Consider the following 17,875-nt stretch of genomic DNA (forward strand, 5'->3'; position numbering starts at 1 on the left):
ATGCCGGAAGCCAAATGGCAATTTCAGTGAAATGGCAAAGCAGCTAAACGAGCTACAGCATTTCACAAAAGGGGCACAACACAAGCTCATGGTCTGTGCAATCTGCAACTAAATGCTAACAATAAGGCATCACAGAGTATGAGAACACACATGCGAGGTAGGGCACAGAACATTGATATCTGAAATAGTTTTCCACACGAATGCAGTGACAGCATTGCCAAATTGTAATGGGCAGCAAATGAACTACACAAATGTGCAGCTGCTTGCTTCAGCAAATCTGCACAATTAGCAAGGTGAAGTGCAAAAAAAATAATAATAATAATAAAAAATAACAGAGCAGATCTATAGGGAGACAAAAATAAAACACGCGATATGATAGTACACTGCACCTAGTTTAACCTGCTGTCAGGTTAAACTAGGTGCAGTGTAACTATCATAACTATAGTTTAACCTGCTGCTAAGCTAAGCAGGTTAAACTAGGTGCAGGTGTTTGGCTGAATTACGCTTCCTCAGCAGATTGGATTTGTTTTCGCCTTTCACAAAAAAGTGCAGTCTCATGATAACATAAAACCAGGCCATACGTGCAGTTAGGCTCTTTTCATGGTCGCAACCGACCTGCAAGGGGGAAGCATGATGTATAATGTGCAAAACATCCATGATACTTTCACTGTGAAATTTGCGCCCACTGAAGCAGTTGGTAAACACATCTTCGGACCCCCTCTTCACGTTTCTCTTTGGAGGCAAGCGCTTGCTTAAATATGTGGGGCAAGATGGTGGGAACAGCGTCTGAGTGATCGTTGGAGTCCTCAGCGGAATCCGTATCTCCGTGCCATTGATCCAATGCACATATAGTCTCTAACGATGAAGCACTGCTCAAAATGTAGCTCACACACTGCGTAATCATGTGTAAGCCTCTTATCGCATCTGTGCAAATTACGTTCCCAAACGCTTCTTCGCTCCGGGTCTGCGGGCGCTTTAAACAGTGAAAACTTCGCAGTTTCTTTGCCGTTTCTTCGCTTTCCTTTGTTCCTTTGCTTCGCTGCACGCTGCATTGCCCCTTCTATACTACACTGTACCCATGTCCCATGTACCCCAGCTGCTTGTGTGTCTACGGCTTCTGCGGTACTTGTACTATGTCAGGTGAATCAAAGTAATAGCTTTGCGGCAGCTCTAAGGCGAGGGCATCATTGGCGCACGAAGTGTGCTTTCTCGAGAACGCGTCGGAGGATTGTTTTTGTTTTAATGAACGTAGAACTAGGGTGGCTAGAATAGTATATAGAGTCCTAGTATAACGTCGTCGAATAAATATTAAGATTCAAACAACCAGAGTTTCTATATAGTGTAATTTTTTTGCACTATAGTTGTATGTTATTGCCAACGCCTCCTAAATAAACATTTATAGGAGGCGTTGGTTATTGCACGAGGTCGATAGAATTCTACGTCATGAGTAGACTATAGCTGTCGGTCATAGAATGCAACATATATATATATATATATATATATATATATATATATATATATATATATATATATATATATTTATATATATATATATTTATATATATATATATTTATATATGCCTCTTGATAATCATATACGTAGATTTTAATGTATTACTCATGCTTCGAGCACACGTACACTTGCACCAACAACACTACGAAAAAAGATATGACAGCAAACAAGGTTTAGGAAGTACAGCACTGCATCGCTGCAGTCACAAGACATGTCGTAATTTCATGTGCTTTTTCTTTTCCCGTGTGCGTCCAGACGCCAAGTTCCTGCTCTTTACAAGAAAGTGAAGGCGCCTTATGGAATAAAGTTTGATAATTTTGTTTGTAAGTTCAAATTTGTGTTGCTCACAGCCGACCCTTCCTATAGGCTTCAGCCTGCTGTGGATTTACTGTAGATGAAAAATCCGCTAGGCTCTCACGCCTCAGCGCATTTGGGGCAGTATTCTGTAAGAGTCTACCTAGTGGACTGTCCATTTCGCCATTTCGCTGCTGCTTGACGTGCAGGAAGTCAAGTGCAGCAAGTCTCCTTCCTGCACGTCAATTAAGCAGCAGCGAATCAACGGTCGCCGAAATGGACAATCAACTAGGTAGACTCTTACAGAATACCGCCCCTGCACTGAAACAGTTGCGGGAACGTGTTTTCTAGGAACGTCACCATCTTCTTCAGCATATCGGAAGGAAACGTCAGCCCATATATATATGAACCCATGTTCACGTGAACATGAGTTCTGTAGGAAGGGATTGTCCTATTGGCGTGAACAAAGCAATAGAACATTCTGTACACCTTGCCTTTAATTTGCCACGAACCTCCTGGCCATATAGCCGGCCACATAAAAGATCAGCCTGGCATCACTTTTTTCTATTTCCATGCAGCTGTACGTAGTCAATTTCACAGGCACTGAGAACCTCGTGCGCTAGCTGCTAATTGTAAGTTCCCAATGTCTAGGAGGTCGTCGACGTGCTTCTGTTTCTTTGTCACTTGCTCCTTGAGGTCGTTTACACTAAGGAGGCTGCTCACCAAACCCGAAGACACGTTTCCAGAAGCAGAGCCCTTCGCCAAATTCTTGAATTCCAGTGTTATTCGACAGTAAAACTGCACGGGCGTTGTCAGCAATTTTGTCAGCGTGGTGAAGTGCACGCTTCCACTTTTTTAACAGTTCTGAGTGGCGCGGCGTCACAAGAAGCGATATCTTCTGCCCTTGGTTCGCATGTTTGTAGCAGGACTTACAACAATAGGGCGCAAAGCAAGTGGTGTCCCTCCTATTTTTTTTTTTTTCGGCGTAGCGACATTTTAATTCAGTCCTGGATCCTGAGGAGCTTGACACTGACGAGTGTTATCCACGGTATCCATTCCACTGCCTAAACACTGAGATAAATGTTAAAAGAACGGTGCAATATTACGGCTGCGAGTGCTGCTCAGTGTGTGGTCTACCTCTTAGCACATGATATAATAGCCGTTTTTGAGGTCGACTGATTAAAACAAGAAACATGACACGTTTATAGTGTCTTTCAGTGCATATTTACAACCTTATTTCAAGTTTACTTAGAAAAAACAAAGTATTTGAAATCTTACAGGCGCGCAATAACAGCAGTCTGAGTAGCAGACGACGCTCACTTCGCGACAGACCTCCGACCGCAGCGCCACTCCTGCTGTCATGACGCGGAGAAGCACTGAACTACGCCGGTCAGCACACCTACCAATCTAGCCACCGAAGTATTTGCGTCAAAATCGAGCTTTGGTTGTTCACGCGTATGTGCACGTTACGTCTTGCTATCAGTCTCACTGTTCGTATGCTCGTTTAAAGTTCACCAGCAAGATACGACAGTCGACATTTCAGTAACAAAACATGGTAAGTAATTCTGCTTGTCGCGTTTGAATGGGCGCACGCTGTAAGTAGTGTTCGTGTCGTCTGCAACACAATTTATAAACGTCCAATCTAGCTTGTTACGTTGTGTTGCGGGGACACGCGACCGAGCGGTTCCACGTCTCAGCTGCCGTGCAGTGACTTTGGGGATAGCGGCAGGGGCGGACCTGGCACGTTGGGTTCCTGCCAGCAAAGAACCGAAGGTTCTAAACCTCCGCGAAAGGTTAGTGCTGTGTAGTAGCTAAAAAGACGCGGTGTAATTGAAACCAGTTTTTAATGCGATTAGCATTCTTTGGGAACTTCGCGCACTTTTCAGTATTTCCGTCCGTAACCAACCTCTTTTACGCGAACTTGGGCCACTGGGTATGTGCCCGAATAGACAACTTGGGTCATTGGCACGGCCGACTAAGCACGCGCCACTGGGTATGTGCAAGAATATGCAACTGTGGTGGCGTGGACACTGAATATATATGTGCAGCTGGGCATGTGACACTTGGCATGTGAAAATTCGATCTTGGCCAGTCCTCCAGAATGGGTAAGTGCCACTGGGCAAGTTGCCCGGATAGACAAGCAGAAGTCTGCAACAGAAAATTGAAGAGATCAGCTACAGGAGAAGCGAAAAAGTTGGCATCAAAAGCAGCCGAGTGTGGAGAAACAAGTGAAGTGAACAGAATGGGACCAGAAGGTGCATTGAGCTAGGAGCATCGAACTTCAGAGAAGTCAAGATGTTGATAACAGAAAATTGAACAAGTCTGCGACACAACAGGGAAGAATTGAGCAATATGGTGAGTTACTACAATGCTAATCGCATTAATGTCAACATTCATTTTAAGATGGGTTCTGCCATAATATTTATTGTAACAAATCTAGCCGGTTGTTAAGAAGCGTCACAGGTGGTGCAACAGTGTGCATGTCTTCTGTGACTTCCTTTTGTATGTTATGCCCAGAACCTCGCGCCACCTACTGTACTCCACCTACTGTTGAACCACTTGTGTCCCTTCTTTACAATCCTCTAGTTTTGTTACAATATGAAAAACTGGTTATAGTAACAACATGCCCTTATTGGGTACTGTACACGCCGCTGCACAGTATCAAACTAAGTTAAAATCCTATTTACTGTGGGCTAGAACTGCTGGTTCGTTGTTGACGCCCTGTGTACCAGGTTCGTCCCTGCCACTCGCTATGAGGGCTGCCCTCTAAGACATAAGCTGTTTCTACACGCGAGCTGTAAATAGGAATAGGTAACTTGCACTGGTCCCGTAACCCTATATAATTTCACGGTGCTTTTGCCTGTCAGCTTCAGCAGGAAGTTGAGATTAATCTCATGAGAGATAACTATGCCAAGTAGAACAGTGCTAGGAACTTAACATTATGTGTGCGCAAAACTGCGGCTGTTCAGGTAGGCTTCACTAAGATGAAACACCATATACAGTAATACTGTTCCATCTGAATGAAATTCCATGCTGTCCACTATCGTTATGGTTGGACAAATGCCAGTTGGAGCATTACCATTCATGAAACGACATACATTGTTAATGACAACCACTTCTAGCCCTCAGCAGGCAGTCCCTTGCAGCCATTTGGGAAGCACTGTTTAATGAGTATTCTTATACTATTACACTGGAAGGAAAAGGGCCAACACTAACACATCAAGGGGGAGCTGGTTGATCCAACACTTCTCTGGTGTGTTGAACCAGTTGGACTGTGAGGTGTGGGGAAGTGCGCCAGCCTTCATGTCATGTTACAGCATGGTTACAACTTGCACCTCTAGTATGAATTATAAGGTACTGTTCGATTCGCCTGCACCACCTGAACCACTTCACAAGGTGCTGCACCCTGCCATTCGTTTCAGCAGTGCAGCAATGGCGCCTGCTGAATCACGCCGTTCGGTTCAAAAGATGCAGGGCTGGTTCATGATTTTGCTGCACCCACTCCACTGTCGGTGCCGCCTTCGTGCAGGCGTACAGGTGCGCGGCAGCAGCGCAGCAGACGACACAGCACACGGGCGCGAGCGCCGTTAAAACCCCTCTTATGCACGTCTGATGTATCCATTTATTTATTTATTTATTTATTTATTTATTTATTTACATACTCTCAAGGCCCGAGGGCATTACAGAGAGGAGTGGTGAGTACATATGAAGTCGTTGGCAATCTTTTTGAAATTAATGGTGTCACTAATAGCAGCGATGGGGGCGGGAAGGTGGTTCCAGTCGGCGGCAGTGCGTGGTATAAATGAGTGAAAGTAATAGTTGGATTTGCATCGTGGTATCCCCACCTTCATTTGGTGATCGTTGCGAGGTGAGATATAGGATGGGGGAAGGAACAACTCATCTTTAAGAACAGGGTTAGTGTAGTAGATTTTATGAAAGAGACACAAGCGCATAAACTTACGACGTACTGCGAGGTCTGGCAAACCAAGCGTCAGCTTCATTGATGATACGCTTGCGTGGCGCGCATAATTTGATAAGATGAAACGGGCGGCCCTGTTCTGAAGTGATTCTAGAAGATTTGTTAGATTAGCTTGACCAGGGTCCCAAATGGAGCAGGCATATTCGAGCTTGGGACGTACTAATGTTTTATAAAGTTGTGATTTAACGTGAACAGTTGCACTCGAAAAATTCCGTCGTATGAAACCGAGCATGCGGTTAGCGTTATTAAATATGTATTGAATATGCACGTTCCACGAGAGATTACTAGTGATATGTATACCGAGATATTTGTAACTTTCTACCGAGGCTAATGGTGTGTTATTGAGGGTATAGTTCAAAGAAACAGAGAAAGAAGTCCGTGAAACACGCATGCTTTTAGATTTATTAATATTAAGGGTCATTAAAGAATCGGAACACCAAGAAGATATGGCTGTAAGGTCAGATTGTAGGGCAGCATGATCAGAGGCGTTAGTGATGACGCGGTAAACTACGCAGTCATCGGCGAAAAGTTTTATAGAAGAAGTAACAAACATGGGAAGGTCGTTAATGAATATTAGGAAGAGTAGGTTACAACTTGCACCTCTAGTATGAATTATAAGGTACGTTCGATTCGCCTGCACCACCTGAACCACTTCACAAGGTGCTGCACCCTGCCATTCGTTTCAGTGGTGCAGCAATGGCGCCTGCTGAATCACGCCGTTCGATTCAAAAGGTGCAGGGCTGGTTCATGATTTTGCTGCACCCACTCCACTGTCGGTGCCGCCTTCGTGCAGGCGTACAGGTGCGCGGCAGCAGCGCAGCAGACGACACAGCACACGGGCGACTAATGCGCACAGCACACGAGTCCAACTAATGCACACTCCGTGCGCATTAGTCGGACGTAACATAATGCCTGCACCGGGTCTGCACTATGCAAGTGTGATGTGTATTTAAGCCCCAGAATTCGATCATATCTGCAGTTCAGGACCTCTCAAACTTACGCACTCCGTGCACATTAGTCAGACATAACATAGCGCCTGCACCGCCTCTGTACCTTGGCATTTGTTTCGATTGTCGCGCTTGTGCCTGCACCACAAAAATCGAGCTGCACAATTTCTGAACTTCTTGTGAACCGCCGTGAACTGGTTCACAGTGGTGCAGGCGAATCGAATGGACCTATAGGTACGTTCGATTCGCCTGCACTGCCTGAACCAGTTCACGAGGTGCTGCACCCTGCCATTCGTTTCAGCGGTGCAGCAATGGCGTCTGCTGAACCACGCCGTTCGTTTCAAAAACTGCAGGGCTGGTTCATGATTTTGCTACACCCACTCCACTGTTGGTGCCACCTGAGTGCAGGCGTACAGATGCGAAGCAGCAGTGCAGCAGACGCAGCACACGTGCGCGAGCGCCGACCCCACTTATGCACGTCTGATCTATCTACGCAAGTGTGGTGTGCAATTACGCTCCAGAAGCCGATCATACCTGCAGTTCAGGACCTCTCAAACTTACGCACTCCGTGCGCATTAGTCGGATGTAACATAACGCCTGCACCGGGTGTGCACCTTGGCATTCGTTTCGAGTGTTGCGCTGAGCCTGCACCGCAGAAATTGAGCTGCACAATTTCTGAACTTCTCATGAACCGTCGTTAACTGGTTCACAGTGGTGCAGGCGAATCGAACGGACCTTATGGTGGTTTACTTGAACTGCCAATCATTGGCCACCACTAGTGAGCTAAATGATGAAATCATTAGTAATGTGCCCATGTTCTTTCTCCCTGTTAAGTGCCCATGTGCTTTCCCCCAGTAATTATTGTGTTAGGCACTATAGGATTTTGTAGCATCAAGCTAAATATGCTTAACGAAGGGTTGCACTGTGTGAAAGCAACTGGATTTGCTCTCCTCAAGGATCAAACAAAACATTAGAATGACTGCTGGTTGGTTATTCATTGCAAGTGCTTGAAAAAAAAAAAAAAGGTATTGCCTGTTTAGAAAGTATGTTCTGTAATTGGAAGTATGGCGGTGGTTGTAGACGACTATTAACACCTTTTCTGATTTTTTTCTCAAGCATGGACGTGTGAAGGTTAAGACCACTGCTGAGCAAGAAGAGGAGAAAAGAATAGAGAGGGAGAAAAAGCTGAAAATCTACAAATCCGCAACACAGCGAGTGATTGAAAAAGTAAGCAAGTAAATCATCATTCACAACCCCAGTTGCTCATACTGCCGTTCACTTGGTTCGTGATTTGTGCAGCGACAGAATCAGGAACTCGATGATGAACTGCTGCATATCAGCAGTCAGATTCTTCAAAGTAACCCAGACTACACAACCATGTGGAACATCCGTAGGGAAGTGTTTATGGTGCACTTCAGTAAAAGGCAAGTGTTAATAGCATACCTTTAAATCCCCATTGTTCATTTGTTTTTTTTTTCTTTTTTTTTCACGTAACTGTTCCAGGTATGTTCTGCGTACCTTTTGTGTGCTCTAGTTGGTGATACATAATTCCTGTTAACATGTGCTCCCTGGTAGACAACACAGGACAAACCAAAACACTGTGTCATCCATGTGTTTGTCTTCATATTGTGTTGTGTCTATACGGTACATGTAAACAGCAATCCAGTTTGGCCACCCACTGTGGTGGCATAGTGGCTTTGGCGTTGCGCTGCTAAGCCTAAGGGCGCGGGACCAAATCCTGGTCGTGGCGGCCACATTGCGATACAAAAACGCTTTTTTTTTTCTCTGAACATTTTTGGGTTTTAGTGCTTTCATTTGCACCATATTGAAATGCTTAGTTTTTCAGTTCTTTGTTGTCAATCTCTCTTGAACTTTCTCAGGGCATGTCATGCTTGGGTCTCTCCAAAATTGAAGCTTTGGGCAGATATGAAAACCCTTCACGTGTATTTGTTAAATGGGGCATGCAACCACATACTGGCATGTATTGGCAAGGCTTTAATCTTTTGTAGAAAAAAAAAAAATATATATATATATAATAGTTCTTATAGTATGTGAAGAGCAAGTGGCAGAAGTTGACCACACCTTTCACTTAAAGAAATCAAAGGCCGGTAAAGTGTGCCCATGTCAGAGCTCTGAAAATAAATTTTTACCAGCGAGTGTTTTCGGATATCAGTGGATTTATCGAATAATGCAGAGAGATACTTTTAAAGGGACACTAAAGCAAAACACTAAAACAATTTAGAAGGATAAAGCGTTCTTTGAAAACTATGTTGTTAATCATTTTTAAATAATAGGTTGATTATTAGATGAGGAAATGAAGGTCAAATGTTCAGTTTGACTTTCGCGCCGAATACCCAATGCCGGTACATCACTGTGACGTCACGGATTTCAAACTACTTTTTCGTAGTTGGCTCAGCAAAAGTGTCCGAAATTCGCCATGATGAATCTTTGGCTCCTTTACAGCACAATGTAGTCTATATTTACCGCTAAATAATTAACTAGGCCCTAGAAGACTCTGTCAAATTCCATGACGTCACAGCGAGCTGGTGCGGGAACTTCAAAGTGGCATTGCCACCAGTCTTTCGTTTTTGCACTTTTTCTGGCTTACCAAGCGTCTTATTGTGGCAAGAGGGGTGTTTTTGATATTGTAGAAGAGTAATTTACTGATAGAGAAGATGTCATTTTTCTATTTTGTCTCCCTTTAAATGCTGTCTATACAGTTCTACATGCAAAGATAACACCTCAACAACTCCAAATCAAATGAAATCAGTAATCAAAATAATGTTTAAAATGTGTCACACAGTGTATGTGGATGCTTTAATATACAGTGGCAGTAGACGTTCTAATATACATAATTGGGTTAAAAAAAAAAAAAAGCCAAGGAAGGCAAATGTTGAGATGCTTGCTTGTGGCACCGGTATGTAGTAATTTCTTTATAGTTTTTTACAGTAGTAGTTTCTAACGGACAAATATTTGAATTGGCCATGTTGTCCAAGTGCTACACTGCATGTGACATGGCCAATTTTGCTCCCATACCTGAAATATTTTTCATGCTTGAGACGTGGAGTCCACATTTGAAGATGCAATCAAATTTGCTAATAATTTGAAGTTTTAGCTTGTTCTTCAGTTGCTCATTTCAGACCACGGTGAATATGTGAGAAACAGGCAAAATATAAATAAAGTTTTCAAGTTGTCTGGTGCCTGATGGATGTTGATGTCGGTGCCGATATTGGATTTGGGAGCCTAAAAATTTTTTTTATTGCCTAAACATCCTGTCTCTAGCTTTAAGTGAAACACTAATTTCCTCTGCATATTACTTACAGAACAAGACCTTGCAACACCCTTTTTAAAAAACTTTTTCAGCCTGAAAAAGACAACTGAAGATGGTGCAGGAGAATTGCTTCTGACTGAAGCAGCCTTACAAAAAAACCCAAAGTCATATGGAGCTTGGAGTCATCGAGCCTGGGCCATGGAAAATTTCCCAGACATGGATTGGGGCAAAGAGCTACGCTTGTGTAATCTTTTCCTTGACCAAGATGAGCGAAATTGTAAGTTCAGTGAGTTTGTAAAATGCTCGTGTTGTAGATGCAGCAGGTGGTGACTGCTGCCACAGGGTGCACTGTCTGAAAAGCATTGTCCTTCAGAAGCAGCCTAATGCTGGATAGCTCTATCTTTGAAAATAACTACCAGGCGTGTCAGATGTATCTAAAAAATTCACTTCATTGCCACTACCCGATTCAATATCGTTAGACCTCCTGTTTACTGAGGCTTAAAAAAACGTGTTTGTGTACTGCTAGTATGTTTTTTGTTGTTTCTGTCGACATGCTTTTTGGCTACATTTTATGTTTCTTAAGCCCTTGCAAGCTGCGATTCCTAATGGTGATATTGAACGAAAACTATTGCCATCTGCTCATTCCTGTGTGCAGTTCACTGCTGGGATTATCGCCGGTTTGTGTGTCGCCATACTAAGGTTACTGCTGAAATGGAGCTGGCTTTTACCATGGACCGAATCGCAGCCAATTTTTCTAACTACTCAGCTTGGCACTACAGGAGTTCATTGTTGCCAAGTGTCCATCCTGGTCCCAGGGAGGGGACAGTCCAGGAGGATGTCCTTTTGGAAGGTAACTAACTGCTCAAAACTTTTTCTGGGCTGAAGTGCTGGTTTAGTACCAAATTTAGCCGTGATTTTTTAAAGAATTGAATATTTCCTCAGGAATAGACAATATGTAAAACCTGCAAGTGCGCCCACACCCCGTTTGACCCAACCAATATGGTGGAACCCAGGCTAGAATAGTAATTCAGGTGTCAACATGTGGGCTGGTGACATTATTCCCACCACTTTCTGTTCCCCATATCGTCCAAGCTTTCAAAACGCATGTCTTGGCTTTGACAGTGCTACTCGCGGGGATGTGGCTATCTTGGTTGGGTAAAGTTGGATGTATGGGAGAGCCTGTTAACGGAATTTTTCATATTGTCCATTTCACATTTAAATATGGCTTCAACCACCAGGCCTTTCTTGCAACTGGTTGTGTGTTTATCAAGTCTGCTGAAACTAGCCACCTTTTGCCAGAACCATTTGTGACTGCCTTGTAAACCTTTGCAGCAATTTTTTATGCTCTTTTAAAAGAGTGGAGGCTTTTTTAAAAACCCTTAATTCATTCTGCTGATAATAAGACAATCGCAATATAATAAATTGACAGCCTGTGTTAAGGGAGGATGTGGGGTAAAAGTAATTTTGGCCTAACAAATGTTTGTAAATTAATGCTGCTCGCAGTTAGCTAACACCTAAAAACACATTCACCAAGTTTAATTCAGATGTGTTTAAAAGACATGTTCAAGCTTGACATGCCTCTAGCTTTGAGTGCATTGCACATGCTGCAGTGAAAGTAGCAGTGAACACGAAATTTCAGCATAGGCACAATGAGTGCAAATGGCCTTGAGAGAATGTGTGCTCTCCTCATTGGAAACCTCATCATTTAATCCAAACATTGGGATCTCTAATTGTGTGTTAATATGAATTTCTCCCTAGAATTAGCACAGGTGATGTCACGTGATATTTCAGCATAATCTAAAATTATATTGATTGAATTCTGGGCACTCTGGATGCGAAAAAAACGATTCCCACAGAGTAAAATGTGCAATGCAATTAGTGAAAATATGCATGGCCAGAGCCCAGGAACATTTTCTTATAAAGCTACTAAAACAAGATGAAAGCTAGAATTCAGGCATCACATATCAGCATTGATTTCCAGACTAAGATCCCCCATTTACTCCAGGGTGCTTTATAATTTTTGTCCATTGAAAATTAAATACATTTATTTGAATCATAGAGCCAGTTTATCTGTTTCAGGCTTCTCCATAAAACTTCCTATTTTGGAGGACTTTAATTTTAATAAGTTATGACTGAAACTTAAAAAGTAATTTTCTTATTTGTTGAGTGAATTGGATTAAACTTGCAATGCTTGTGTGCTTACATTTCTTGATTTAACAAATAAGTATTTTTGCCCTAGGATGTCTCGTTTCTGAGATAATATTGTCACGTGTCTTGAGAGAGAACTGGCGACATTTAATAAGGGCAGCTGGCTCCTGAAAAACACAGTGGTGGGACCTGGCTATCAAGTGGGCGGGTAGCACACGTATGTCTTTCTTCTTGTCCTTGCCTGCCTCTTAGCATTGTACCCATTACTGCAGGTGGCATTTTCCCCCTTCCTCGGAAAGCTTGATGCTCAAGAAGCTGTGTAAAAAAAGGAGGGGGGGGGGGGGGAACATGGTCAAGGCCGATGCTCGCGCAAAGAACACAGTGACAGATAAAGGAAAAACAAAAGTACCGCAGTGGTGAAGCGTGACGTGCACAATCTCAAGACACGGAGAGGTAACCGCATTAGCTGCAAATAGAAGCGTAAATATAAAAATGTATAAATGAAAAAAAAAAAAAAAGCAAACGCGCAACATATGGTTTCATGCGCACAACGTGAACTATGTCAGTGCTAGGTTGTTGTCTATGCCGTGTTTGCGCCGCACTGTCCGAACAACTTCGTAGTTCACGTCACTAATGCGGCGCAGCACTTCGTATGGGCCAAAATACCAGCTCAGCAACTTTTCACTAAGGCCACGGCGGTGAACAGGGGTCCACACCACAGGGGTTACGCTTCCTCCACGAGCCAGTGTCCTAGTCTAAGTGAAGTGCGGTGAAATGCACGAAGGTGAAGTGGTCGCAGAAAGTAACTTATCGCATCAGCTGACGCAAGGTGTTTGTGGTGCTAGGAGTGTGCTACAGCTTAGTGATGGCCGTTCTCAGTTGCTTGTCACCAACTTCAGTAACCAGTTTCGGCACCTTTTCCGCGGTACTTTGATAGCATTTGCCGACGAAATAGAGAACGTGGCTGAATGTTTTGCCTCTGAAGCTGTAGGGAATGCTGACAAGTCACTGGGAAATATCGACATTGTCAGAATAAACTTATTTGAAACAAGTACCCCTCTAGCATATGGCGTCTTGTGCTGCCACAAGAATGCGGTGCAGCTACTGTCACATTTCCTTTTTTGAAATGCCCCTTTTGCAATCCTGTGCCACCACGTCTTGCACCTCTAAACACTTTTTCGAGAACGGAAATTATTTATCATAAAACATGATGAAACATTAGTTAAATCGTAAAATAAGCTCAAATTCATAAACTTTACGAAAAATTAGGGAGAGATGGCAGGTATGTCAAAACCATTATTTTGGTTCACTTGCACTTTTGGAAGTACAGTACCACCTGTTTTGTTTTTTGAATATCATATTTCTTCTTTTGCTGAAAGATACTCATGAAGCATGCAAAATTATTTTTGATCCATTAAATTTCCTTAAATCTAAAAAAAAAAAAATTTTTCCCCCTCCGAATACTAAGCTAGAAATCTACAGAAATTTTGATGACTCATTAGTACTTTAGTTCAAATTGGATTAGAGCATTCTTTTATACCTTAAGGCTTAAGTGATCCATGTGTTAACACTTAGGTATTTCTTCTTATTCGGGAGAAGTGAACTTAATTATTTTTCTTGCTGAATGACATCAGCACACTTAACTGTTGCACTCTTCTCTGTTTGGCTCTCAAACAAGAGTACAACTTGGTCCAGAATGCAACATTCACAGATCCTGGCGATCAGAGTGCCTGGTTTTACCACAGGTGGTTGACAGGAAGAGGTAAGTAATGAAATACTATATCAAAATATATGCTTTCAGCAGATCTAAAAACTTGGCTTAGTACGAAGTCCTGGTTGGTAGACAAGCTGTGTAGATGTATTTTATGCCTTGTCAACATTTCCTTCCATTTGTATTGCTTACCTGCTGCTATAACTCAGTGGCTATGGTGTTGTGCTGCTGAGATCGAGGTTACGGGTTTGATGTCGGCACCGGCGGCCGCATTCCGCCCCCATCTGGTGCATTGTGTACCTTGTACCGTGCATTGGGTGCATGTTGAAGAGCCCCAGTTGGTCATAATTATTCCAGAAAACCACACTACACCGTGCTTCATAAGCATATTGTGGTTTTGGCTTGTAAAACCCCAGAATTATATTTTTTTATTATTTTCCTCCCTTATTTTTGCTATATACTGTTACTTATTTGCAATGCTTTCTTTTTTCTGATATTTTTCTCTTTAGTGGTGGCAAATTTTTTAGTTAACAAATGTATAATAAACATTGTACAAAATTCTGCAACCTTGTTTCTTTGTCCTTGAGACAAGAAGCGAGCCCATGCCCTTACTTTTCATTGAGGTTCACAAAAGGAACCCAGAGTTTTAAGTAGCAGATATAAATGAGTCAGCAGTGCTGGTGGCCCAGAGCAGCCACTCTTAACGTGTGGTAGTGGAGAAAAGTATGCTCTGATGTGGTACAGTTGAATCTCATTAATTCGAACACGCTTAATTCAAACTTCCGGTTTATTCGAACTGACGCTGTGGTCCCGTCAAAGTTATGTGTATTCCAATGGGCGAAAACGACTGTTAATTTGAACGTGCAAGCATTTGCGACGGTTAATTCGACCACGCCATGCTCCGACAATGCTCTCAGTAGCGCGCCAAATCACGTGGCGGCGCCTCCGACCAGCATTGCTCCGACCCCGCCGTAGAGCAAAAGCTTAGGTGAGACCGCGCAACGCCATGCGCGAAAAAAAAAAAAAAAAAAACGCTGCGGAAATTTCACTCTCTTTTAAATGGCAAAGTCGCCGTTTCTGCGTCGCACCGGAACACACGTGTGTGTATCTACGTCTCAGCCACACGGACAAAATCGCTGTAAACCCTTCTCCTTTCTGCTCCCTCTATTTTCTGGTCACGTGTTGACCTTGAACGCTGTGGTCTAGAGGGAAGCAGCGGCGGAGGCCGAGTCCGGCTATGGTGGCTAGAAGGGGAGGTGTCAGAATCGGCGCGCGAGTGAAGGAGCATCTCTTCATGGTGATGCGGCGGCGCTGCTGTCGCCACCGAGACGCCTGCGCTTCTTTCGCCTCGAGCAGCGCGGCGGCTGCTTGCTCGCGTGTGCACAGCTTGGGCAGAGGGACTTAGGGGAGTGGCACTATTGATATGGACCATGAAACCTGGCCTTACTACGATAGCTGCATGCGAATGTCCCACGGCGCCGAAGCAGTGTATGGCAAAAACCTTCTGCTGTCGCCAGGACGAATGCCAGCTGAATGCTAGAGGTAAAGACGAAAATAAAAATGCCTCCTAATAAAGATTGATAATAGAAAACTTCCCAACATTTTTTTTATTATGTCCCGATCATACAAGCAGAAACACAAGAAACGTTTATGGTAATATCATTGAAGTGAAAAGAAATGTTGCAGTTTATTTACAACCACATAACACAGTTCTGCATACATGCAATAATAGCATTGTAAATGCAATATAATTTGGCAATATTGGGCTTCTAACAACTCCAGCAAGAAAAAAAGCACTGATGTGTATCTTATGTTGCACGCCTCATTTTGAGAAGCTTCATCCTCACTTTTTTCCCCTGCCTTGCTGCATTCTCTGCTGCAATTAAATAGTGCATTCTGGTCAAAGTGAAAATGTGAATCACTTGATTTATGAGCTCTATATTGTTCTGTGTGCAGCCTACCAAGTTCAGCCCTCGCAGGGGCGTCTGCGTCAGCAGGCGTTTGGTGTGTTGCGACACCACGGACCCGAGCACATGGGGGTTGGACCCTCCCGCGTGTAGCCGTGCACGGCTTAGCCGTGTCTGGGGAAAAGGGGATCCTGGAGGTTGAGCTGATGCCAGGTGTTTGGATCTTTAAGGCCCCCTGGTGGAGGCAACACACCCCTTTGGCCTTGGCTTCACGTAGATGGCACCCCTGGGCTGACCCACCCAGGGGAAATCAGTGGTCGCCTTTTCATATCCCCCTCTCGAACCTTTTGCTTTCCTATCTCCTTTCTTATACTCTCCTATCATCTCTTCTCTTCCGTCACTTCCTAATTTTCATAGGCGGCTTGGGTTAACCTTGTGTATGTGCCCTCTCTTGGGTATTATATATTGGGTAATAGCAGCAATGAACGGCTGGCGTCTGCAGCCTTACACGTTAAATGCTCCAGCGTCCCCTAGTTTGGCTCTGTGGTGGGTGGCCACCATTGCCGCCGAAATAAACCAAACCATTATGGGAACACCTGTAGTTCCCCGTTTACTTGATCATCACCCTCACACGAGGGGACGCACCGAAGAACTACTTAACCTGTTCAAACCGAAAGAAATCTTTCCCCGATTCCAAGTAGTGCGCAGCGAAAAAACTGAAAAACCAGCTAGAACCGTATCCCCTTTTCTTGTTTCAAAAGGCTTGACTGACACCCTTGGCCCAGCTTATAAGGTCACCAAAATGGTGAGCGGGGACCTCCTGCTTGAGATCTGTGATAAAGCACAGAATAAATTAAACAAGCTTGTGCCATTTGGAGATATTCCTGTTACCGTTTCACCTCATCGGTCTATGAACACAGCATGCGGAGTAGTTTCTGATGCAGATCTCATCGACTTGTCCGAAACCGAACTACTGGAAGGCTGGAAGAAGCAAAATGTAACAAACGTACAGTGTATCGTTATCAGAAGAGACAATAAATTCCCACAAAACACCTGATCCTGACCTTTGCCACTTGCGATCTGCCACAAACCATAGAAACCGGATACACAAAGATAGCTGTCAAGTCATACATCCCTAATCCCAGAAGATGCTTCCAATGTCAAAGATTTGGAGAGCTGCCGTGGTAGACTCACATGTGCGAAATGTGGAGTCCAAGGTCACACCTCATACAACTGTGAAGCGACACCTCACTGTGTAAACTGTGATGAACATCCGGCTTACTCCAGATCTTGTCCCAACTGTAAAAAAAGAAAAGGAAATTATCACTCTCAAAGTGTGTGATAACATCTCTTTCAAGGAAGCGCATAAAAGGTGCTCACCATTCCACAGCACAACATATGCCGATGCGACGCGTCAGGGGCAGCGTCACACCGGCCTCTGCCACTTGTCCGGCGCGCGCTCAGCAAGCAGTCGGCTGTGGTGCCCCCCGCCCCTGTGGTGGCAGCAGTCAAATCTGCTCCACCCACCCAGCCACAGAGATCCGCTACCCCAGGGACGTCGGGTCTCAAGACCAAGCCTCACCAGGCGAGGTCTGAAAAACGAACAAGCAGCTCGCACTTGCGGGCATCCAGTGCCTCCCAGGAGGCAATGGAAACAACACCGGTACCTTTGGTGCCGAAAAACTGGCGTGGCTCTCTCGAGTGCGCCAAAACAAACAAAAAACCCATAACAGTGCCTGTTACTTAAAGGACACAACTACACACCTGAGCACAGAACACCTCTCTTCAGCAAGATGGCGGTACAAATTATGCATTGGAATGCCCGTGGCGTTCTAAACAACTTAGACGACATCAAGGAAATGATACAACAAGAATTTAATCCTTGGCTGTTTGGTGTTCAGGAAACACACTTGAAAACATCAAATGCAAATTTTCTAACACACTACACATTATTCTGCAAAGATCGCAATGATGGCCACATCGCGTCTGGAAGCGTGACCATTATAGTTCAGAGGTCAGTTTCTTGCTAGCACGTAACCCTTCAAACAAATCTTAAGGCAGTAGAAGTTAGGGCATTACTGTTTGACAGGCTAGTGACAATCTGT

General features: G+C 43.9%; 1 protein-coding gene across 2 annotated transcripts in view; it reads left to right on the top strand.

The window, feature by feature from the left end:
* The first annotated feature begins 3,208 nt into the window (after positions 1-3,208).
* Positions 3,209-17,875, top strand: part of LOC119435929 (geranylgeranyl transferase type-2 subunit alpha-like) — a 44,083-nt gene continuing 29,416 nt past the window's right edge. The window contains exons 1-6 of one of the 2 annotated variants that reach the window (XM_037702630.2): positions 3,209-3,362; positions 7,850-7,960; positions 8,033-8,157; positions 10,097-10,281; positions 10,660-10,854; positions 13,831-13,914. In XM_037702630.2, the coding sequence (XP_037558558.1) occupies positions 3,360-3,362; positions 7,850-7,960; positions 8,033-8,157; positions 10,097-10,281; positions 10,660-10,854; positions 13,831-13,914 (703 nt within the window). In that variant the 5' untranslated portion in view covers positions 3,209-3,359. Of the gene's footprint in view, positions 3,363-3,487; positions 4,163-7,849; positions 7,961-8,032; positions 8,158-10,096; positions 10,282-10,659; positions 10,855-13,830; positions 13,915-17,875 lie in introns of those variants that run through there. The other variant, XM_049660899.1, reaches the window with a different exon arrangement.

Source organism: Dermacentor silvarum, chromosome 1, assembly GCF_013339745.2.
Source record: "Dermacentor silvarum isolate Dsil-2018 chromosome 1, BIME_Dsil_1.4, whole genome shotgun sequence".
Lineage (NCBI taxonomy): Eukaryota > Metazoa > Arthropoda > Arachnida > Ixodida > Ixodidae > Dermacentor > Dermacentor silvarum.